The 26,157-nt window shown below is 38.6% G+C and overlaps 1 protein-coding gene across 9 annotated transcripts in view; it reads right to left on the bottom strand.

The window, feature by feature from the left end:
* The window catches only part of MAPT (microtubule associated protein tau), a 92,187-nt gene extending 68,473 nt beyond the window's left edge, over window positions 1-23,714 (bottom strand). For 3 of the 9 annotated variants that reach the window (XM_063300609.1, XM_063300610.1, XM_063300611.1), the window contains exons 1-2: window positions 23,472-23,713; window positions 2,803-2,892 (exon numbers count right to left, since the gene is read on the bottom strand). In XM_063300609.1, the coding sequence (XP_063156679.1) occupies window positions 2,803-2,875 (73 nt within the window). In that variant the 5' untranslated portion in view covers window positions 2,876-2,892; window positions 23,472-23,713. Of the gene's footprint in view, window positions 1-2,802; window positions 2,893-23,471 lie in introns of all 9 variants that reach the window. The other 6 variants (XM_063300614.1, XM_063300616.1, XM_063300617.1 and 3 more) reach the window with 4 other exon arrangements.
* Window positions 23,715-26,157: the final 2,443 nt, after the last annotated feature.

The raw sequence follows: 26,157 nt of genomic DNA, 5'->3' as shown, positions 1-26,157 counted from the left end.
GCACAAGAGGGTAGAAGAGATAGAGAACACCTGTAAGCTATTTTTTAACATTCCAAAAGATTTCCATCTGGCTACTTGCAAAACGTTCAACTACAGTTCTTATCTTGCTATATTCATACATTTCTGTGGCATTTTGACCCAAACAAATTCATCTGATTATGACTATCTGAAGTGTTATGTTATTCAGCAAAGTCTTAGCTCAGATATAGTTTGAGGCCTCTAGCATATTAATATTTCAGAAAACACTGAAGGGAACAACAGAAAACAGAGAGGTGCACACTTAAAAAATGACTGGTATGTAGATGTGAGCATTCTGGAATATCACAAAAAAAAATTTTTTTTTTAAGTTTGGTTTTTTGAATACAGACAATATAGTGCTATTTCTTAGCACAAGACAGGTGAATTTAACAGGACATTCTCACAATTCTTAACACATACAGACATTAATTGTAGTTTTGATCCAGTGAATGTTCTCAAAGATGAAGAGAACTGCTTGAAGAGAAATCTGGTAATTTCTATATAATCTTGTCATTTCCCACAATTAGGCTCAACAAAGTTCTGCTTATTTCACATACTCTTCAGACATGACATCTTATAATCTACTTTAAATTTTATCTGTCAGTGTGGGCAAAGATGTAGCAACTTTGCATAAGCTCTGAAACGTGACAGCAATTATGGCAATAGAGCGGTGTTCCAATGTTTATTCTGATATGCAATGGACTTCTGGAGTGTAAGATGGGAACACATACCATAAATATGTTTTAATTGCTTTTTTAACATAATTAAGTATCTAGCCACCTGAAGCATACTAAAAATGCTGACAGATGCCAAAAAGAATCAGAAAATTTTGGCATCAGAAGGAAACTTAACAATTCTTTGGAATTCTCAGCTTAATAATCATAGTTTAATAGCCAGAAACCAGTATCAGGCATTCATATTCTTACAATCCTCTCATTCTCTCCTCCCTCTTCATATCCAAATGTGGTTCACTTTATTTATGATTCTTCATGAAGAACTCTTTTTGGCATCCACTTACTATCTAGATCTTCAACTACTGTGGTTTAGTATACTGATTTAGCTAAAAAGTAAAGCGTCTCTTGAAACAAGCTTGATTACTGGTGATTTCATGGATACACCCATACAGTTTTCTCAGCAGCCCTACAGAAATGGTTTGCCACGACTTTCTTCCAGAATGTTTTTTGCCTTTTTGAGTTTAGCCAACAGCTCTGAAATTCCAAGATACTCTTAGCTTCCAAGATGAGTAAAGGCTGACTAGTGCTGCCACACATTTCAGATATAACAAAGAACTGTAGCTTTAGTTCAGGAGGACTGGTGCGTGAAGGGAGAAAGCAAAGGAGAAGAGTATGAAAAAGCCCACTATTTGGATCTGGCTTGCAAAATTATAGTACAGTAAGAATAGGATTTTAAATCTCACCCAGATCATTAAGAAGAGGTCAATTTTTTAAACTACTGAAATATCTCAGAGACAAATTGCTTTATGTACTTTCAGTCTAGAACTTGTAGCAGTATTAAATATATTAATACATTCTGACTGTCTTTCTCAATAGCTGGAACAGAAATTATGGGTTATTCCCATAGTACAAAATGTATCAATTCTTTCAATATATCAATATATTTAATATACCAGAATTAACAAAATACTTAACACTCCAGTAATGATGATCCATTTGGCACTTCTGTTATATTGGTCCACATCAAATCAATCTGGTTGCCATCAGCTTATCTAGTTAATTTCATATAGATCCCATGAAGCTATTACACTCAGTGTTTGGCTTCAGGGTTTAGTGATCATGGTCTAGACAACAGATTTCCTGACATTTCACAACTGTGGCTGGCATCTTCATGACACAGGGCAGGTAACCAGGTTTTGTTAATCTTCAGACTTTCTTCTTTCTTGTTGAAGCTGTTGGGATGTTTGTGGATCTCAATGGCCTCTATGTGCAGGCGTACATAATAGTCTGATGTTGTTGACAGCACTTGTATGTCCTTGAATTAAATTTTATGGTCTTTATGGCAAAACGCATGTTCTGCTACTGATGATTTTTTGGGCTGTCCTTGTCTGCAGTGCCCCTCATGTTCCTTCAATTGGATGTGGAAACTGTTTTGTGATACCAATGTACATCTGCCCACAGCTCCAAAGGATGTGATAGATACTGGATGCTGTGGGGTGGTCTCTCCCGTCCTTGGCTGATTGAATGGTTTCCTGGATTTTCTTAGTTGGCTTGTAGGTGGCTTTAAGGTTGTGCTTTTCTAATAAGTTTCCTATTCGGTCAGTGACTTTCTCTGTGTAGGGGAGAAATACTCTTCCTATAGTATTGGTGGTTTGTCCATGGATGTTACCTACCAAACTCTGAAGCCCCACACTGCCCAACAGATACCAGCCGTGGAAGCCTACACCAGTATATCGATCACACTCACACTGTAATAAAGCATCAGAACCCTAAAAGTCAGTCCGGGTGATTTTTAAGTAGAAAAATATTTTAAATTGTAATTTAAAACAAATACGTAGTTTCCTTGCTGTAGCAGACAAGCAACTACTCTTCTAGAACTGAACACATATTTACACTCACTTTTCTGATCATAAAAGCTTCTAATTGTTTTTAAGTAGCAAAGCTTAGCAAACGATTTACTGTTTAAGACAAAGCACTGGCAGCAACTGACATACATATGTATAATCATATTTAGAATTTATGACTAGCTTTTCCTCAGCTCATTTATACTTCCAAGTTTTATTCTACCTTGTGAAATAAACATTTCTGTTTTCCACCTCATAAGACTCACCCGTCTGATTCCACCTAGCTTGGCTCACCAAATGATCATCTGTCATACTGAAGTCCTGATGTTGATCAGCCATCCTGTCACAAAGATTACCTTGAAAAACACACAAAAAGATATAGAACGTTTAAAACAAAAATATTAACTTTCATGGATAGCATCTACCTTAGCCTTTGTAATACAGATAGTACTCATTTAGTGACCACTCCTTCAGCAACCGTTCCAAGTTACAATGGCATGGAACGAGGGGGACTTAGGACTGGTCCTTGAAGTTGTGGCCATTGCAGTATCCCCACCCTGATCACGATTCAGGCACCTGGCAACCGGCTTGCACTTATGACAGTTGCAGCATTCCACAGTCACGTGATCACAATTTGCGACCTTCCCTGCCAGCTTCCCACAAGCAAAGTCAATGGGAAGCCAACAGGGAAGGTCACAAGTTGTTCCCGTAAGTTGTTCCTGCTGCTTTTTCTCCCGAGGAGTCCCCGGGCTGCAGGGTGAGTGTGGGTACCAGGCCCACCCACACTCATGCTGCAGCGCAGTGCCCACTTCCCTGCCCACCCACACTCATGCTGCACCACCTACTTCCCCACTCCCACATAGAAGATGATTATTTTTTTTAATAGTCACCCAAGTTGCCAAAAATAACAGGTTATTGCAAAGAAAAACAGAATGAAAGAAATTTAACATTCAACTCAATCTTTACAAATCTCCCTTGATCATAACTACTTCCTGCTTATCACTACATTACATATCCTAGAACAGGGTGATAAATCCTTTTTACACAGCAGCATCCCTCCAGGGAATGGAAGCTGCATGGTGGGCACAGCTGAAGCAAGCAGCAGGATGGGCCATAGTCAAAACTTGTTGGAGCCATCCCTTTTCCCTCTGATACCTCCTGTATTATCTTTAACACCTTCTTCTCACCATCTCTCTCAAATAGCATGTTGGAGGGAAGGAACTGATAGCTCCTACAGGATGTCTAAATGATTTGCTGCAGCGGATTTTTTAAAAAATTAAGTGAAAATAGCTAAGGACTCATTCCTGACCTAAAAATGCTGCTCCCCCCCCCCACCTCCCGGGTGCCTGTGCTTTGTCAATCTGGAAGGCTCCTCCCCCTCACCTGAGTTCTCCCATTTTTCTGAAGCAAAATAGCTGAATCTGGGAAATAACTGTTTTTATTATGGTTCATTAACCAAAAAACGCTCTCCCTAGGTAGGTTCATCTGGTTTGGCTGTCCTTTCAGTATCAATTAAAACTTCATTTGTCCTGAGTTTTTTAATGATGAAATGTTATGGCTTCACTTGGATACTTTGCTGTTGTTGCTGTTATAATTTACTGAAGTAGTTAACAAGCTATTTGATAGTTCTTAGGCAAAGAATGGGATTAAAGGTTCCAAAACTAATATGCCACTAATTTTGCAGAACACAGCATTATAGAATAGACAAAGTTCTGTCTTTTCCTCAGAAACTACTTTGGCACATACAGACATTTGTCAGATAGGAAAGTACATAATCCCCCTTGCAAATCCATTTTGCAGCCTGAAGTTGTACAGTCCAACAATAGATATATGATATCTTTAGCTCGGTCACTCTTTCTCAGCCCAACCAGCCTCACAAGGTTGTTACTGTGCGGAAAAAGTCTTGTACTGCACTGAGATATAAGCGCATACCAAATAAACTTCTAAACACTAAATCTGCTGATTAGCTGGATCAGCAGACCCTTCAATATATTATTTGTTTTGTTTTCTCTATTCGAAACATTACTCTATGCACTTGAATACATTGGGATACAATTTAATTTAAAAGACAAATATGACAAAATGCCTTCTTGGCTCAATACAGTACACTAAACATTACAAATGTCTGTATTAATTTACTTTTAACAGAAAAAAAGTGCACTTAATTTACACTAACAAGATTCATAGATTGGAGACAGACTACAACTTAAAATAAGCCAATGTAATAATATTTATCACATGGAGTTATATTGGCTCCCTTCTTCCTATTTTTAAATGGCATGCTACTTGATACCACCTATATGGCAAGCAAGCAAATTTAAAACCACAGCAAAACTAAAACGTTCAGAAGACTGAACAATACAAAGTACTCTTTTTCCATGCTAATATCACTGAACTCCCTCCAAATTACCTGTTTCATTTAAAACATTTCTAAATGAAATAGCTAGTTTTCCTGCAAACTGCAATTCATAGGCTGTTTATTAGGTAACCTGTCTCAAGCAGTTCAACTGGAGGCTTTTGAAAAGTGTTGTAACCTATGGAAATAAACAAGCCTCGGCATATAATGTCCTGAAGACAGTTTCCTAATCTCTAATTTTGCCTGTATAATATATGAGTTTAAATGGTACACAGTGTAACGTAAACTATGAACTTAATGGAAATTCACAAGCTGCGATCCTTCTGGGCCCTAAAGTGACAAATAACTTGTCCACAAGAGGGCAATATAAAAATACTAGTCCACTTTTACCCCTATACCCTGTCCCACAGCTTTTATAGATACCTGGAGTCAGCAATAATAATTCAGAAAGACATACCACCTTTGGGATGGTGAAAGTAATTAATAGCACGATAGTTTGCATTTTACGCTTGTTGTAAATAGATACCTTGGTCTCATTTATCATTGTGAAGCAGCATGGTAGACAGTTTTCCACTTTCCCCTTTGACTACAAAGAAGCAAAGTCTTGAAGAAGTATGCAAGTTGCTAAATGTCACAAGGAAGAACTGCTGAATATCACAAGGACTGGGAGAATATGATTGATGCCTCACTGTCCCCCACTGAGCCATTTTGTATACATAAAAGGTTCTTATTCTTTTAAAACCCTAAAAAATCTTATGCCACCTCTCCTCGTAAGAGTAAACCCCCTTCTCCCAAAGAAGCTATTTATGCTCTGTCCCCTCTCCTCATATAATATAAAAACGTCATTATGCTCCCCTCTAGCTTATAAAAAAGTCCTTTTTCTTACCCTTTCAACATTTTTGGAAAAAAACACTTTGGCCCACTGCTTGCAGTATACATATTAAACCTTCTGTTTCATGGAAGCAACCATAAATTTAAGTAACTACAAAAAATATTTTAAAAATGTTTTAAGTTGGAAATACTCAGTCTAATCTATTTATCAAATGTCTGGGTGGTGAAAGTAGAAGGCAACCCTTCCCAACCTTGTCATTCAGAGACAGCTCTTTCCAGTTAGAAGTGATAAAGAGCCTTTAAAGTTTATCTCTAACCGCCCTCCTTCTCACATTGCCCCCAAACCAACGTTATCTGGCCAAAATTATGCATAGTCTTGGAAGGTATTCTTTTGGACCATTTCATAGTCAGTAAGAACTCAGTTTGTTTGAATAATATCTAGAAGAAAATGTCCTCTAGGAAACTCAAGTTTCTGCCCAATAAACAAGAGCTGTGGCTTCTTGTTACAGGTAGTCCCAGGTGAATCTTTCAGGTTTCCACCAGTAGAAAAGGTACTTATTTCAGCCCCTACTGTAATAAAATCTGAGATAGATGGGAAGTGAGCCCCTGTCCCACACATACTTCATATTTTAGGTGGTGTATGGTTGTCTACAGCTTACTCTGGATTGATTGATTTATTCCTACAGCAAGTAGCGGCTCCCCTGTAGCTTCAGAAGCTAAGCAAGATTAGCCTTGGTTAGTTCTTGGGTAGCAAACTTCCAGAGAATACCAGGACTACGGGGTTAGACTAGGAAGAAAGCAATGATAAACCACTTCCCATTGCTGCCAAGAAAACTACATGGCCATGAAGCCACCAGGGGTCACATTCAAGTTGAAGTTATCTTTTTGAGAAGGTATGTATGGGGAATGTGTGGATTCACTAGAATGGAAAGAGAGGGAAGAGGACAGGGCAGTCTTGTAATGATTTGGCATGAGAACTGTCAGTCAAGCATGGCAATGCAGAGCAGTTTATATTCTGGAGGGAGGGTAGTTCTGAATAGAGGGGGGATTTGAGAGGCATAGGTGGAAGGATGGGTCTGAGAGAAGCCTGCAGTCCTAGCTCTAGGAAAACCTTCATCTTTCAGAGTGATTGGTTTACGAAAATATGTTTAGTGCCAGGGAATAAAGCCTACAGATATGATATCACATTAAGGGAACTCGTTAGCAACCAATTTTAAGTTATTTAATAAAATCTATTGTGATTGCTTGTTTAAATATTAACAAAGTGACTATGTTGTCCTATATATACCATAAAACCAATAGATTCCTTGTTGAATGGGATTACGCTTTAATTTTAAAGAAAAATAAGAAAAGGGCCCCCATTTCAATAAGGGTATAAAACAACAAGAAGTTGGGAGGACCAGACATCATAGTGTTAGAGTATATGTATATCTATGGGCTATTATGCACTTCAGTTCATTCTCTTTCCATCAACTTACTCTCTCTTCCTGGTGGCTTTGCTATTAAATGCTAGGTCAATTCCTAAGAAAATCTCACTCATCAGTTACTTGATCATGAATGAGGAAGCCAATCTCAGATATATTCCTGAAACATGGGTGAGAAGCATGGAAATATTTGATTTGATTCACATCTCTCAGTTTCCGGGAGAATTACTGTTAAACTACCCCATTTTCTCGACAGCTTCTCTGAACTGGGACAGAATGGGGGTAATATTGCTGTTCTGCCCACCTTATTCCCAAGAGAATCCCTGAACAAGTTAACTAACCAACCAAGGTGGATTTTAAGGTGGGGCTATAAAGGTTCATGCTGAGATTGTCTTAGCTAAACCAGCTCAGAGTTAAGGTTACCCCACATGACATGCATGAGATTCTCTCCAGCTGTCACTGAACCAAAACATAAGTTAGAATGTACCGTCACTCCAGTCTTTGTCCTGGGATATGAGAAGATAGCCAGCATTGCCATCACTGAACAAACATCTTGTGAAGGTTGGTCTCATGATGTCTATCCTCTCTTGAAGGGATTAAGACCCATTAAAGATCTTCCCCCAAAAGACTTATAGAATTCAATGGGCTCTTGAATTCATTAGATCAGGGGTCCCCAAACTCTTCAGCTCACTGATCCCTTCATGAAGTTTCAGATTGTTCAACAACCTCCAAACATTATATGAAAATAATAAATACTACTTTAATTAATAGTACTATGAATAATAATAATAATAATAATAATAATAATAATAATAATATCAACTCCTTGGATAGTCCCACCAACCCTTGGGGATCAATATTTACCAATTTGGGAAACCCTGCTTTAGATGGTCATAGAAATCAGAGTTAACAATCCTGCTGAAGTCCTTGTAGAGCAATAAAACGCTGACATATAACAGGCCACTGATACGATCCATACAGGCCACTATAGAGCTCAAGCTACAGATTAGTTTTCCTAACAACATAAATATTACAACAATGGAATCAATTTCCCAATAAATAATGGGCCCCCATTTGCTGGATGTGTACAAGCAGAAGTAGCAACTATCTGTTGGGGATGCTTTAAATTTGGCTGCTTGAATTTAACAAATGTGTAGAGTCAATGGCCCTTTTCAGTCTTAATATTCTAATATAAAATGTTCCACTAGATCTGCAATTTATGGCCCAGGAACAAAGAAATCTAACTGCAGTTAATTAAATTACATCTTTTCACTACAGTGAACATCTAAAATTGAATATGATTTATTCTTTTTTTGTAACTAATGTAAAACAAATATATGGCATATGTTCCTCAACCCTTACATCAAAGCATGATTTAAATCTGGAAACTTTAGATTTATTATCAGTTTAAAGATCTCTAAGTTCCAAAGATATGGAGGCATGGTAAACTAAGCACATCTCCGAAAGAGTGAAGACAATGACCAGAGCAAAGACCAAACAAACAGCAAGTAGATCAGTTCTCTGGACCTCTCTGGACAAGGGGGATTACCCACATGTGCTCCAGATGACTGCTCCTCACAAGGAGACTGCAGAACAGCAGTCTCCCACGGGATTGAGCACCAGGAGACGAAGAGATCAGCCATCAAGCTCACAATCACAGCAGAGCCTTTTAAAGGACACTGGGTTCGCTAACCTCACTTTCTAATTCTTATCAGAAATTGCCTGTTTAACAACCTTAAGGTTATTAGAGACCTTCAGAATGACAAGTCAGAAAAGTCACCTGATGAGTTTACCTTCATTCTTGAACAAAAGAAAAATAAGTTTAAGAATTTACTTCGGGGGGAGATGGGCGGTGATAAATTTGATTAATAAATAATAAATAAATTTAAAGAATTGGAAATAAATGGCAAAAAGCTAAATAAGCCTTTGAACTAAGAAAGTTATAAATGAAATAAAGGTCCAGACAACTCTGGAATATTGAGACTTTTACTATAAGATTTTGAAAATAATTATATAAAATAAACAGCTTTTCACGGGAATCAAATCGTTTTGTCTATCTTAAGTCATAACAGAAATTTGAGACTTTATGATTTCAGAAATTAGAAACTAGAGGGACTAAAGATTCCAAGCAGAAAAGGAAAAGGGGGGGAAAACGTGTAAACTTGCCTTTAGTTTTTGGTTAGTACAGGGATTTACCAAATGATACAAAATGTTATAATATTTGAAATACTCCAGGTGATTTTCAAAGAATGGGGTCAGAAATTAGTAGCTAAAACGTCAGCAATGATGTCCGCTTCTATGGATAGACTATGTCCAAAAGATGTTAATGAAGGAATGATAGACATGAAGCAAATTTTGCCTGATGCAGAAATATTAGAACCAGAAATACTGGATAATAATTTTAAAAAAAGTGTGGATTATACGACAGAGAAGGCAGCTAAAGCGAAAACACAAATGACAAGCCAAGAGAATGACCCAGATAAGGACTTTCTACTGGATGTACAAAAGAAGTTGGTTAAAGCTTTGAACATCAAACTGGAGATACAAATGATAAACCAAGAGAATGACCTGGCTAATTATTTTTACTGGATTTACAAAAGAGATTTGCTCAAGCCTCAAAGAAGCCTTTTGAATGAAAAAAAGAAAAATTGAAGCGAGACCAAATCCTGCAACATCTGAATGAATTAAAGATCAAGACTGTCAGAAATAAAAAGAAAATAAAGTTGGTTTGTTTGACCAAGGTTAAAATAAGACATGTTTCTATAAAGCTCTGGTAACTCTTTGTGAACGTTTTGCTGACACCAGGACTGAATAGTTGATGATTTATGGAATTACATATAGGTAAGGGATGGGTTATGGGAAGAAGAGATATTTCTTTGTAACCTTATGGGGGTGAACAGTTATTAAGTTTGTTTATATTTGTTGTGATTAAAATCAGAAGTCAGTTCTTTATAAATTTATTTTCTTTTTCTTTCCTTCCACTTTTTATTTTCTATTTCTCCTTCTCTCTCTTAGTTTGTATTTGCTTTTACTATTGTAATTAAAATCTTCAATAAAAATTATTTTAAAAGTTCCAAAGATACTAAACAGAATCAAATACAAACAATTCCATTTGTTACAAATAATTATCCATGATAAATTAAAGCAAATGTTTCAGTTTATGCAGATGTCTGTATATCATGTTCAGCCTCATGCATAATTTTCTTATCTTATATTCCAAGGAGCCACTATTATAAAATAGTATTTTCCTTTAAAAACTGGAAGTAAAGATACTTAATACGTTTCAGTAAAGTCTCTCTTGAATCAAGCTCAATTTCTAAGAGCTAAAGGCATGGCCATGCTATTTTAATACCAATGATACATCAGTGGCTTGCCATTGCCTTCTACAAAGTTTATTTTTCAACTTCCCAGTTTAGTATGTAGTTCTGACGCTTCCTGCTGGTCTCCCATCCAATCACTAACCATTTCCAACTCTGCTTAGCTTTTTCAAGGTCAACCAAAATTAACTGGGTGCTGTCACCATACATGCTGACCTGGGGAAAATGATGCATTACGTCTAGTAAGTGCTTCCACATTTAATACACTTCAGCATGAACACCTAACTCATTTCAGGATGTTTCACCTTTCTCTGATAACTCATTCAGACACATAAAACCCAGTGGTACACCCCACAGATATTCTGTTCGGTAAATTTTAAATATGCAAGTTCTCAGAATTCCATTATGTCTAAATTTTATTTGAAAGTGTGTCTATCAATCCTTACCCTTAAAAAAAAAAACCTACATTATTAGCTCTGTAACCTCCAAACAATGTGACAAATTGCCTGTTCAAAGGTGACAGGAAACCTAAAAAATGGACACTTCTGTCAGTTGCATTTATAATTTTGCAGTATTTTAGTTCAGATTTCACTCAAGTAGTCTCTCTGCATCTTGTTTTGGAAGAACACCATAAGCACACAGAAGTGCACTAGCTTGGAAACCTGTTTCAGTCTGAGTTCCAGTCTGGTTCTGAGACGGATTCACCCAGACAATGACCTTTATGGGGAGAAAGCCAGGGAACTTTAACCCTATTAAACGTGTTTAAGCTCTTGGTGGTGTTCGAACCACAGTATCTTACTGGACTGCTTCAACAAGCTGGGGATAAAGGACACTATTTTACAAAGCTTCAGTTTCAGCCACTGCCTGCAATGTGTAAGTACTGGATGATTATTTTTCAATTATCATCCATTTTTCCCATGCTGTTTAATTTCTGTATGAAGACACTGGGGGCTTCAGAAATTTTGAAGCACGGTGTCATCGGTGTGCTAATCATATCCAATACTATTTCACTGTTAGACCCAAATCAGGAAAGCGCATGCAGGTTGTAGAAGAATGAACTAACTGAAACTATCAAGGTCAACAGTATATAGATGCAGTGATGGCCTGAACAGAGATAGTCAGCTGAATCAGGATACTGGGAAGATAGCTACATTGTTCTTCAGCCCAAGAAATAGGAGGAAGTTTACCTGTCTGGAATGGAGTTGCCTAGTCTCTTAAAACAATCTTTTGTTTTAAGAGCTTTTGGCTATATTAAACTATCCTTGTCACTAAGAATAGTTAGTCTCTAAAAGCCCTAGAGACTATAGTGACAAGAATAGCTTAATATAGCCAAAAGCTCAGGTAAGAGCAGCAAGGCTGTAGTCTCCCATTTTTTTTCTTAAAATAGTTCATCCACTAGGGCAACAAGTCTGATACAATTCCAGATCAAGACTTGGTGCACCAGATTTTAAAAAATCACAGATTTACTAAACGTAATTATTGAATTTACAAAGCAAGATTGTCAACCAGGCAAGTCAATGGAATTCCTATTGGAGAACTGATTCAGAGATCAAAGCAAAAATGAAATCAAGAGAATCAGATCTAGGATTTCAGAAGATAAAAATGGCACAATGATCAGGGCTTAATACAAAAGGCAAAAATGCAGTCAAGGCAAAGCAGAGGATCAAGGATTTCAGGAGTCAAATGGAACACAAAAATAGGCTGTAACAAAAAGTTGCTCAAGCACTTAGGTAAAGGTAAAGGTTTCCCTTGACGTAAAGTCCAGTCGTGTCCGACTCTAGGTGGTGGTGCTCATCTCCGTTTCTAAGCCTGGCGTTGTCCCTAAGGACCCGTCCGTGGTCATGTGGCCGGCATGACTCACGGAACGCCATTACCTTCCCGCCGAAGCGGTACCTATTAATCTACTCACATTTGCATGTTTTCGAACTGCTAGGTGAGCAGGAGCTGGAACGAGCAACAGGAGCTCACCCCGCCGCGCGGTTTCGAACCGCCGACCTTCCGATCGGCAGCTCAGCGGTTTAACCCGCAGCGCCACTTAACTGCATTAAATTCACATGCTTTCAGTCTCTGCCCAACTATACTCAGTGCCTATCAATCCTAATTACCAAGCCTGACACTACAAGGCCATACATTAGTTATAAACATTGATACTTGTCCTAAGAATATTTCACTGCAAATGCGTATTCCTTCCTTCTATTTTCTGCATATCTATCTAAAGTCAGTAATATTCTCCTGAGTTGGATAGTCCAGAATCTAATTCAAAGTCAGAGTTTGTAGGAGACAGGCCTGGACAAAGTAACCTTTCTAGCATGTCAGTATTTGAGCTCCCTGGACCTGCTGCTAGTGGGGCTGAGGTTCAATGACTAGAAACCCCTCCTTGTCTTCTTTTTCTGATGAAAAATATTACCTCAGTTATGGGCAAGGAAGAAACAAATTTCCATGGTGGGTATATATCGACCCAGGGATGAATTCCCAGTATTTTGTACTGTGAACTCTTATTTGTTGATTAATCGTGATTATTATATGCTTGCAATAAGTTTGTATATTAACAGTATGTTTTGCTCCATGTTTATTGGCAAACAGTGCAGACAAATAAGGGTTGCTTTTTTACTGCTTTTTCAATACTAGTCTTGACAGCAAGGATTTCTTTCTCCCTGAGAAAAGACAGCCATTTTGATTCTGTCTATACATGGAAGGTGGACAGATATCCTGGAGCCTAAGCAAATAAAATGTCCTCTATGGGTATAGGAATAATTGCAATTATTATAAGAATCTCCTTTTTATCTTTTTCCTTACATGAAAAGCAACCTTCTGATAAGGATTTAAAATACTGTAAAAACAATACTGGGGAAACAGTCCTAAATTATGTGAAATCTGGATTACAAAAGGTTTACCCTCTGGGATTATTTAATCCAGATGTATGCTAGTACCCAGTGAGTTTAGAACAAAATCAGCTAGATGATTTTCAATGCTTCCATCTATGTAGATTGTAGCTGAACCTCTGGACTTCAATATTGAATCATGAAGATTACAAAGCATGCATTAGAATAGTGAGATCTTCTGTCTAAAATCAAACAGAAGCAAATTAAATTGATAGTACTGTATGTTAGCTACCTCAGTGGTTTGCTTGTTAGAAACAGGTCAGGGGGTGGGGGTGAGCCTCCCCAAATCCACACCTTTTATGACAGGAAGATAAAACTTCCTCATAACTTCCTTTGAATCTACAGAATTGCAACAACTGATTGACAACATTGGAAAGTTATATTAAGAATTTCAAACAGCATGTCCAGATGATATCTAGATAGTAAGAACCTATTTACACCAATATTATGTGTTCTTTTTTATATCCCAGTTCATTTTCTGTTCCAATTAAACATTCTATTATTAATGCTTAAAGTCCTTCATAGATTGGGACCATAGTACCTGAAAACATGCTGCTTAGAATTTTATTTGGTGATTTCAGCCTCTTATAAATCACCCAGAGAAAATCAGCTTTGTAGACAAATTTTAAAAATAAAATAGAAAAAAATAAATGTCATTTTAGCCATAAACATACTGTCTGACAACCTCCAGCAGATCCTTACCACAGCAGGAGAGATAACATTTTTTGGCTAAGGGGCCACATTTTGTTTTTGTATCCAGCCTGAGAGCCACAAGGGAGATGGATAATAACATGGAATGGGCTGGTCCAAATTCTTGGCCATTTTGGGAGTCTGGAGGTGAGTTAAGGATAACACTGATGTATTAAGCCACCAACTTCAGCCCTTTGAAACCCCAAAATATGTCTATAATGTGGCCACATTCTCAGCCAGTGCCACATATCTTGCAATGTCAAAAGTCTCTTGCACATATATACAAGAAAGAAATGATGGAGTTCAGCAAATATGCTAAACTTTTCAAAAAAATTCTTACCCATTCATTTTCAATGAAATAATTATTTCATTATTAAACTTAGTGAAGGTGTACTAGCCAGCATGTATACCATTTTCCATTCATAGTAATCAAACCTTTTCTCTAGGTACAAACGTAATTTACTGCCAACCAGGTCATGCAGTAGCACGTGACATGAATGATCCAGTCATCCCCTCTTGCAGTCAACTGACTCACCCTTGAAGGCCAGCAGCATATGTTGTCAGGGGATTCAATCAATCATCCAGTGTCCATATTTTTAGTCCTCCCTGTTGCAACAAAATAGGTTGGGAGGCTGTCATTCCCCTCCCTATTTCTTGCTATTTTTTTTAACTTATCGAACTTTTAAAAAAAATTAAGCCCACCATGATGTGAAACTTGAAATGGCCAGAGACACCTTCCAAGCAGGTCCCATTTCATACATTATCCCTATTTTTACCTATGAAAAGATCTGTGGTTCAATCAGTATAAGCTGCTGACAGCTTTGAACCAGAAAATCCTAAAAACAACTCTGTTTCTGCTCAGGAAATCTGCTATAATGTGTTAATCCCACAAACTGGCAGTTTCCTTGCATAATTTATCAGTAAATATTCTATTTTGCATGCATATATAGAAATACATGATTATTGGTAGCAATTTGTATAGTATGGCAAACCAGAGAATACACCTCTCTAATCCAGGCATCTAGGAATCATTCTTGGCTTGTGTCTCCAACTCAGAATGCCTATAGCTAATTGCCAAAGTAAAAGATGAACTTTTTGTTTTATTGTCCAGATAAGACTAGCAGATAGGCTTATAGTTTTATTCTTGACCTGGCCATTCAAAAGGCTTCAATAGTTCTTAAAAGCAAGTGCTGAATAATTCTATTCCCCATCAAAAAGCACACACAACCCAAGACTTATTACTTTCAGTCCAAGATCCTATTACTACACATAGTTTATAAGTAGTTGATGGGTAATGGGGTAAAGTCTGAAACTAGAATAATAGATCTTCTAGATCTTCTGACTAAAGGAGACCAATTTACATCAAATCTGCATCAAAGGCATTGTGGCAGATTCATTTCCAGGCTGAAACTAAGGTGCTGATATTAAGGCTTGGAATGATTATTTGAAGGAGTTAATTACACATAGGCTCCAAGTTCATCTTAAGAAATCCTGTTTCCTGGTGAACCTCTAGGAGCAATTAGGATAGTATCAAGGCTGTGTAAAGTAAATCTGTAAGCAGAGTTTCTTAAACTCTGCGTTCATAACTAATACACGGTCCTTTAATGTAAGACACTCAAATATGGATTCTTCAAGTCTTCTATCACTTAGTCCTTCCTTCCCCACTCTGATGCCCTCAAAGATCTAGATTACAACCTTTATCATTTCACACAACTGACCATGCCGGCTGGTGCTGACAGGACTCATACTCTAAGTCTATAAGTTCTGTCAGCACCATAGGACATAGCTCTAATGTTGGAGCAGTGGTCAGACTGGGAATTTTGGGAGCACCTAAAGGGCGCTATCACAAAATGGTTACTATGGTGGTGTGGCCAATCACAAAACACCAATATAACGAAAGGGAAACAAAGCACCAGGCCGCCACCACTCACCCTATTTATTGTCCAAGAATGCCTTTGGGGTCTACATGATGCCTTAGAGGCACTGTGACAAATACAGACTATGCTTGATGACAGTGCTTTGCTTTGCAGTATGCAGGTATCCCTTTCTTTTTCCTTTCCAGTTAAAGAAATCTACAAAAATAAATAGGATAGCAACTGGGCAGGGAGCATGGCAGGTTTCAAAGGATTTGCCAGTAGACCAACTATTGCTTCTCAGCATAGCACTGGGGATCCAGGAATCAGGGGGACACCAGACTGTTCTTTACCTTAGTCTGCAAATTAATTCAGCAGGAGGAAAAAATTGCCCTTCTAAAATGGGATTTAGCACAAACAACCCAGTAATCCATTAAAAAATGATCCCTCACTTTTCTTCTTATTAAGCAAGTTGCCGATTTCTCAAATTGCTAAGAACAACCACCTACATTAAATGGTTTTCCTGGTGATTTTCAGCATTAGGTTTCCTACAACCAAAGAACGTGTCTCTCTTTTTAGCATAAGGAGTTCTGTGAAGATGACAGGTATCTCATGAAACAGGTTAGCACTAGAAAACAGGAAGCTGAGCCAGAACTTCTCTGCCCTATACTAGCTTTCTTCTGCCAATTACAAGCACCTTGCACTGTAAGAAGCACAGATCATTATGACAAGGGGCTTCCTCCAGGCCTCTGCAATAATTTTTCCTCTGGGATTGCCACAGGAAGACAAGAGCTCAGCTAGAGCAGGTAAAATACTTTAGTGCAGAAACAGCGAACTCTAGTTATGACATACAGCAACTTGCCCAAGGCTAAGAATCTGTTGCTCTGTGTATGTTACCATCAAGGTTACAATTCTGAGTTGCTTTTTCCCGCCCTTTTGTAATAGGTGCTTTATCTCTCCCTTTCTAACTAGGGCCAGCAGCTATATCAGATTCAAGGACAAGCATGCATGAATTTTAAAGGTACATGAATTTGTTTCCAAAACAAAGGCCTTTACCATAGCCCCAACCTGGAACTGAGAAATGCCCAATCCGTGGCTCATAAGAGAGCAAAAAGGAAAATGAGCCCACCTGATTTGCTTGCTTTTTTTGTGTGATAAGATGCCTCCTTCTACCAATTAAAGAATCAGAATGCTTAGTGTCTTTTCAGCCTTTCCCAGTGTTATCCCATCCAGATGTGTACTGTGATTTTGGGAGCTACAATCCAAACATTCTCACAGGCATCAAGTTGGAGAAAGCTGCCCTAAGAAACATTGTTTTTAAAAGGGCCACTGTTGTGTGTGTCCCTATACAAATCAAAGGACATTTCCCTACTAGGCACTTGTGGTTTCTAACATCACCCAGCCATTGATAAATCCTGGCCATATTACTGTTATTTTGTCACAACAACAGTTGACCTCAGAAGATACCATAAATCATCATAAGGATTCCACCAAAGAGCAAAACAGAAGCCGAATAGTGACAATTCCTCTCACTCATTCCAAGAAATCCATTCTACCACCTCAATACACTTTTTATCTCCCAATCGAAAGCCACGCATTATAGCATTCTGATGAAGGATGCCTACAAAAAAGAGTCAATACTTCAGCTGCAAGTTTATTTTTTCCCATTTTGAACAGGAGATAAATAGTTGGTGGGCTATGATACAGTAAGAAATACATCCAAACTAGAGTGGTTCAGCTACTTTTATCTGTAGTTGGGGTACATTTTGTCTACATAACTATATTTCTTGGCAAAGAGGTGAAGCCTCCCATTTTGACTTACACTATACAACAACCAAATCATAATCTAGGAAACATAAAAAATACATCCTAAAATAAGTCACTGCTCTAACCTCACTTGCTGCTTTTATTAGATGCATCTTTCCAAGGCCAGATCTCTTCAGGCACCCAGAAAAGAGCAACATTATGCCATACTATGTGTGTCCTGTTGACAGATGCATATTATTGCAGTTTAATCTTATCAAACCAAGATGTTACAAAATTTATTTAGGATGAACATTTATAAATACACACACACATTATATGCATGAAAGCGTATCCTTCTTTAGAATCAGACCAAAATAATAGTTCTCTAAAGCCTTCTCCATCTAGTCACGGCTTCCATGAAATCACATAACTCAGTATCATGGCATCTTGAATAAACTTAGAATTCAATTATTTGTTTCAAGTCCGTCCTCTTGTGAATGCAGGATATATGCCAAGTCCCCTGGAATAGCCGGATAAGCTTCATTAGAATTAAATATCCAATTCTGCTCACAACCAATGACAGAAGGTAGGTCAAGATTTCAGCAATATCTTTTAAACGAAATTACATAATCTCTTAATTTTTCAAATATTGAATATGACTTGAAAAGCGACAAACACTGTGTCTCTGAAATTGTTTCAGACAATTTAAGCCTCAGTGGTCCCTTCCAAGTCTGTGTTTTTATTATTCTTTGAATTCACCACTTTATTGTATTCCTAAATTCAGACTCTAGTATCCCAATTTAACTTTCACTAATTTTCCTCTCCACAGAGCATCTAAACTGTACTGTCTCTCAAGCCTGGCCATTTTTCTCCAGATGCATCAGTGTCTACTACTACAATAGATATGTTATGGCTCCTGCCATGAATTTTTGAAATTCCAAGTTCTATACAAATTGCTATAAAAGTACTCAGCCACATGCCCTCCTTCTGTGTCTCCTGAACTGGAGGATAAAGAGTTTAAGCATGTCACCTAAAACCTAAATCCAATCCAAGGATTAGCAGTAGTTCCTGTTTTCAATACCAATACGCACACCTGTTCCATATATCTAGAGTGATCGTCCACATTAACAGTGAAGCAAGTATGCATACATAAAGACCTCCCTACCTTCAGAAATAAAGCAATGTGTGAACATTGTGTTGCATGACTGTGCTAGTGTGCATGGACTTTCCTCCACACAAAAAAGAGGAAGTTTATTAAAATATAACTTTTTCCCTTATTTTATGCATATGGTGGAAGGGGACGATGTATAATGTGAAGAGATTCATTGGCCAGTGAGTAAGTGAAGCACATTCATGATGCATACAGCAGCAGCAGCACCTTTTCTATTCAGTTGACTTATAGATAGTAACTATAAAGGAAACCCTATTTGAAATAACCAACTGCCTAATTTTATTTATATTTCAAGGTAGCAAACACGGGCATCTCTCCTTATTTCATCATAATAAAGGAGATGGGCTGGGCTAAGAGACAGCCACTGGCTGAGTAAACGTAGTCATGAAGGCCCTCTTCAATTCTATTCTTAACACTTTCACCTTTATACTATGCTGGTTCTCTCATGTGATATGCCTTCCTCAAGAATGTCTCAGAGAACCTAACTTTGCTACCTGCATCTGTTTACTGGATAACTCACCAAAGTCTATTCTGTCTTTTGTCAAAAACATTTATCCCTATTTCCTCAATGTATTTCTGCAATTGCAAAACTCCATTTTATTCAAAGACAATTTTAAATTCATGCAACTGGAAACTAATGTATAATAGAGGTGTAAACCTTGTAAATACAGCCTAAAATTGATTTAATATTTTATCTCTAAATTGTAAAGAGAGATGTGTATAGTCTGAACTTTAAGCATGGTAGGCAAGATCCTACAACCCACTGAAGCATACGTAAAATATGTTTTCTAAGAATTTATGTTCCAAGGAAATAAGAGGAAAAGGGGAAAAAAGCAGAAATGTATTAGTAAGGAAAAGCTTATTTTTAAAGGGCAATACCACACCACCACCACCACCACCACACCTGCAAAAGGCAGAGGAGACATTATTTACGCCATTTGCACAAGACATTCTGGTAGTCATCTTTAAGTTACTACACTGTAGAATAAGATGTAGCTCATGAAACGGACTGGGGATGCCACACACCAAAACACAGTAGCAATAACATACTACAAAACAGTGTGTCATCCTACACAAAATCAAACAATTTCCAATTTGTATTTCAAGGGAGGAAAAAACCAACTTGTTCTAGTTTGATTTCAGTCCTATAGAGAAGCCTCACTAAACAAGACTTATAAACTTAAATGCCCATGGCATATTTCTGTTTAAAATCAATAGCAGTTTGTTCCTCCAATGTTTGATGTCCATGAATGCAGGCTTTCAAAAGAAAAGAATTACACAATCAAGACTGCAATTAGCTAAATAGCTTTTGAAACAGAGGCCCCTCCTCTTTCCATCCCCTTAATGAACCCCTTTATGAAGCCTGAAAAGCCAAAGGACGAAGTAAATATTACAGCTTAAGCATTTTATTCCATGCTACTACAGCAACCAAAATACGTCTTGTTTTGTTTTGAAAAAGTAAGTTCATGTATCCATGGTTCAAATGAAACAATTAAGTTGCAATTACAATCAAATTAAGGAAATCAACTGATTGAGTTCCTCAGCCTAGTCCTGCCATGCCATCCCTCATGTCACAAGTACATGCTGAACTTTACAAAATTACAATAACGTTCCCGCAAAATCTTATCCAATTGCCAATCCTCTCAGAAACACAAGTCCAAGTACTAAGGATTCACCCAGTTCAGCCACAGAAGTTTCCCAGGCATAGATAAATCTTCTGCTGGAACTGCCAGCCAAGAAGCTGTGCTTTCATAGACCTGAGAAGACAACCTGAAAAACTTCTCAAAGCAGCTTGGCTGAGCTGTCCAGAAAACATGCTTTCCAGAGAACAAGGCTGGCCTTTAACACTTCAAGGAAGTTTTTTTGTTTGGACCAAAGCATACCACAAAATGTGCCTTTAAATGCTCTGAACAGCCCAATTAACACTGTCTGTATTGAGTATCCTTGCAAAACATTATTCATTTTAAAATACACATGACAAAATTCAAATAACTGGATTAGAAGCTACTGAACATTTCCTGTACCTCCTAGCAATATAAAGGCCTGGAATTGGGGAGGGGGTTCCTGGGAGGGGGGGGGAAGGGTAGAGAGAACTTTAAAAAAAAATGTTAGAAGGAATCACATTTTTTTAGACCTTCACATCTCTAAGTTCTTCTCCTGCACCATCCCCAAAAGATCACAAAGATGGTGCAGGTTCCATCTTTACACATGGAACGCAACCATAATTAAAGCCCAACCACTACAATTAAAGTTAAACTATACAATCAGAAAATTAAGCAGCATTAAAAGATTGAAAAACAGGTGCCTGTACAATCCCAGATGTTTCCAAAATATCTTGTCTGGTGGGAGAATTCTAATTACTTCCAAGATAGTTTGTGAAATAAACAGAAATACCAAACTAGGATGAAGCAGCACCTAAGTACTCAAGTGCATAAACAGAATTCAAGTTTCATTGTAATAAAAGGAGAGTTCCTCAGTAGCTGTAATGAAATCGTTGTAAATGTTTTATATGGTTCCCTGTCATTTAGTTTCATAAAAGAGAGCTGATGCCATGGTTATTAGAAGGATGTTCTTCCTCATAAGAGAAGGATGCTGTGTTATGATTAATATGTTGTCAGGGATTTATGCAGGTATTGATTTGATTTTTTTTATTTTCTGTTAAATTTTCTTATGTTTATATTGGATTGTGTTGGATTGTACAACTGCTTAGAGCCATGTGATTGAACCAGCATACAAGTCTCATATATATAAATGTCCCAGAAACTCCTTGTTCAATCTTATCTCAGCCATAAGCCCACTGGGTAGTTTTTAATAAGTCAATATGTTTCTAATGTACCAATTCAGAATCATCATAAGGAGTAACAACTTAGGTTACATAAGATATCATCGTTCTAAAGTATCCTTACATAAGCAATCTATAGTTTTCACACATTATGAAAATCAATAATCATGGAAGTTATACCTTACAGTATATATCAAATATTTAAAGAGCTAAGGAAAAGCATTCATAGAACTATACCAAAATTCTAAAAATGTATTTGCAGCCCTTGTTTATAGTATACATTTTCAAGTTATAATTAGCTGCCACCCTGCTAAAAAGAAAGTACATCAAAAAAAATCTCTAATAAAATATATTGTTATATTAAGCCTAGCAAAAACATTTATAGTTAATGCTAATCCTGGCAGTAGACAAAAGAGTTTTTTTCCCTTCCATCCCCACCCAAAGTATAAGAGCAGACCACAGCCTTCACCCAATGAAAACTGCACTTTGCATCCATGTATTCTAGCTGAGCAGGGGCGTGACCAGCTGCTGCTATTAGACTCAGATCCATTTTTCTCTGAGAAAAAACAGTTGAGACACTGAAGGGACATAACCAGCGTACTGAACATCACTAGATAGCAGCAATTCTTTGAAAGACAATGCAGAAACACCCCCACACACACCCCCACACAAAACCCACTGCATCTATAGCCAAATGAGTATACATATATGTGGGGGGGGGAAATTACATGTTTTTTATTTTTCCCCAATTCACCAATCACACCCACTGAAAATGTAAATCTCATAATGCTGACCTACATAAGTGGAACAAAGCAGTTCATTTCTTAGGAAAGATGATCTTTATAAAATTCTTTCTATACTTAATGAAATGAAATAATTTATGAAAATGAAAACAGTATTTTTTTCTTTCTTAGGTATCAAAGATTTTTCCCCTTCTAATTGTTAGCAACACTGGAAATATGACATGGACTGCAAAACATGGCACCACCGATACGAAGAGGGGGGAGCCCATCCTTTTTCTCTCTCCAAGATCCACACCTACTGCAGTACCAACAGCCTATCATTCGCCATCACCCTCACAATCAAAATCAGTCTTCCAAACAGGAAACTAAATGTACCAGGGCTCTGGGCTCTGGAGAGAAGGAAAAGAATATTAGAAAAGAATAAGAAGCCAAAATCGAGACATCCTTCAAATGGACCTAAAAATTCGAGGAAGTGACTCATTTGGTAAATAGAGAAATGTTTAAAAACGCGCGCGCGCGCGTTAAAATCGCACTTCATGCCGAAATGCTGCAATTTAATGTAAATGAAATGATGTTATGCTTTTTAAAGCCTTCCTAGACATCTGCCCCTTCTCCTACAACTACATCTACCCTTGAGGGTCTCAGAGACACACCCCTCCTGCCCCATTTTGTATTGCGAGAATCTCCATTGAGTGCCGAGCTACCATACACCAAGAAGGAAAAGCGCGAATTTGCAGTGCAGAGACAGGTGGCGAGCGCGTATTCTTGGCAATAAGGCTCCCCTTCTCCGAAGGAGCGCGGTTAAAGAAGGCGAGGAGAGATAAGCTGTTCCAAATGCTACAACTAAGAGGTGGCGGCGGCAGCAGCAATGCTAAAGACTGCGTGACGGTGTCTCTCCGCCGACCTTCCATTCTACTCAAATTACTCGGGGTGCTGAAGCCGCCGACTCGCGAGCGATTGCACCGCACGGCACCTCTGCCGCCAGCCATTGCCGGAGCCTTCGCTGCGTAACCGCACGCACCTGTGCGTTTCGCGCACCCCGCCCGGCCATCCCCGACCCCGCAACGCTTGGAAAGTCTGAAGGCCCTCGGTGTACCCTCCCCGCCTGGAAGCCGCGTGCACCGCTGCGGGAAACCCTACCTGGTGCTGCGGCTGCTAACGCTGCTGCAGGGAGAGCTCGCTGGAAAGTCTCGCTCACTAGACCCGGGAGGAGGGGGAGTGACAGGCGAGACGAAGCGACCGAAGACGAACGCGCCTCGCTAACGCCGGGAACGCGCCCAAGCTCCGGAACCTTCCCGACAAGAACCGTACACGCGCGTTCGCGAAGGCCCACCCAACGCTGCCCGAGCGGGCTCGACCAAGCAGGCGCAAAATGCTCGCCCGTGTCCTCTTTCATCAGACACCACCCAGCAAGCGTGTGCGCATGTGTCGAATCTTTGCGCTTTTCCCCAGCCCATGTTCTTTGTCTCTTGTAGAAAAACGGCTATTTCCTAAAAAGAATGAGCTGAGAGTGAGGATGGGGAGTGGATACGCGCGCCCTACCAGGCAAATAAAAACAGCAACCCGCTCCAATAGCACCTTCGATATAACGGGCCGAGACAGGGGTCTTTTCTATGGTTTTAAAGCAGAGGAAAGGCTGCTTCGGTTCCGGGAAGCTGTTCTCAGCCTTGTTCCACTGCTAAAAGGTCGAAGGAGAGAACGTTCCTTACGAACAATGGGAGCTGGCCAGCATCCTTCGGGGTCCGGATAATAGCAACAGCTAAAATGGGGAGTAAATCCTGAAAGGAGAGCAAGAATAGAAATGGCTTCTATCACTCTCCTTATCTGCACTGATAATACACATTTTCATTTTGAAATCGGCTATATTATGCTTTCCTTTGTTACTTTAACCATTGCTGTTAGCATTTTAATGCTATTTTCCTATATTCTGTTTCCCTGCTTGGTAAAAATATTAAGACATTGACCACCCTGAAAAGGATAAATTCCAGGCATGGCAATTGCTGGACTCTGAAACAACAAGACCATCATTCCAGACTTCAGGACCACACTCAAACCTTAGGTGTTTCATAAAGGGTAAATTACACCACCGCGGGAAAGGCCTGGCAACCCTACTTTTACCCAATCCTCATTATGTTCACTTCATACTGTCCTCAGCTCATGATTTGTACCCAGCCCTATTCTTCTGTCTTCAGTAGTGCAAACACTCAGTCCTACATAAGCCACCACAGTCCTGCCACTGTGCTATCTACCCTCCATAAAAGTCATGGAGTTTCCCCTTTCCAGGGAGCTGTGTCCTTTGCCCAGAATAATCTTGACTGGTACTTTTCTATTCCCAGGTGACATTGCCATGAGGGAGAAGTTTGTACCCAGAAGGGAAAATCAGACGGGCATGAGAATGACTTCATTAACTAATCCACACCCTCGCCCAATTCACTCGCCCAAACATGGACAATCCATGTTGTTAGCTAGCCACAAAACATAATACCAACAACAAAAGTCAACTATAAATTGCCAGCAGGATATTCTATTTATATTGCTTCAACAAAGGCTGGGTTCTGCTAAGGATGGTGTCAGAAAGTTTTCAGTCTAGTCCAGTGTTTCTCAACCATAGCAACTTTAAGATGTATGGACTTCAACTCCCAGAATTCCTCAGTCAGTGTGCACAATTCTGGGAATCCTGGGAGTTGAAGTCAACACATCTTAAAGTTCATATGGTTGAGAAACTCTGGTCTAGTCTGTCATGGTCTTGTCATTCCTTATCTCCCTCTTTACTGTGGTTAATAAGATTTCTGACCTTGAATGACTTCTATGCCATCTGTAAAATCAAAATTAATATTTAAAAATAACACAATAAAAAGAATGGTGTGAACAGTATGATTTCCTTTTGTTTCACCATTCGTCCTGTGTTTTATTTGTAGTCCATTCATAATTTGCCTTTAATTTAAATGAACTATAATGTTAATAATCACTATTAGTTTCCATTATTTGCTATGAACCTGTGGGTACCAATTTATATCTAGGTACACCAATATCATTTGTTAGACTTTTTAAATTCAGTTAGATGTTAAATAAATTTTAAAAATATTCTGAAACTTTTCATAAATAAAGTCATTTATGAATGCTATCATGTCAAGGACTGCTACTTTAGTCCTCTTAATCACCCCTTTCCTATTAATCTACTACAGGAATCCCAATAAGATGCCCATAGGCACCTCCCTTGATGCTTGCCAGGCTCCCTGCTCCACCTAACATTTTATAAGTTTTTATACTAATTTGATTTTTAAAAATTATTTGGGATGTTAGTGAAAATAATCATTTTTATTTTCAAGGGTATGTCTGCTACCCACAGACATTCTTAGGGCTCATTCTCACATCCCTCTAACTGCAGCACGAAGATGCTTGACTGTGTTTAATGGACATTATTTCCATGACAATCACCTGTGTTTCATTGCCTAGGTCTAACTGTTTGGGCAGCAGTAGTAGTATAGTCTTCCCCCTTTCTTCCCCCTTCTCCCAACAAAAGCCTTGCCATAAGATCTGTGGTGATGTTGGAAATGACCCGACAAGGAGCTGAGATCTGCCAAACTCCTACTGGGCTCAAGGTCACTTTACCCTCAGTCAGTGGGCATGTTGTCCATGGTCACTTCAGCTTGGGCTGCTACAGAGACCAAGCGTTACTGTTTATGTTTCTGCCAAATACGCTGTCCAGGCATTATGCAGGCTCTTTAAATACATGGGTATAGCGCTCTTCTGGAAAAGTACTAGACCATCTTTCTTTAAAAGACATGTTTAGCTGCACTAGATCTGTCTTTTAAAGAAAAAAAAT

Source organism: Candoia aspera, chromosome 4, assembly GCF_035149785.1.
Source record: "Candoia aspera isolate rCanAsp1 chromosome 4, rCanAsp1.hap2, whole genome shotgun sequence".
NCBI classification, from domain to species: Eukaryota; Metazoa; Chordata; class Lepidosauria; order Squamata; family Boidae; genus Candoia; species Candoia aspera.
The sequence above is the reverse complement of the archived record's forward strand: the minus strand, read 5'-3'. Positions and strand labels throughout refer to the sequence as shown.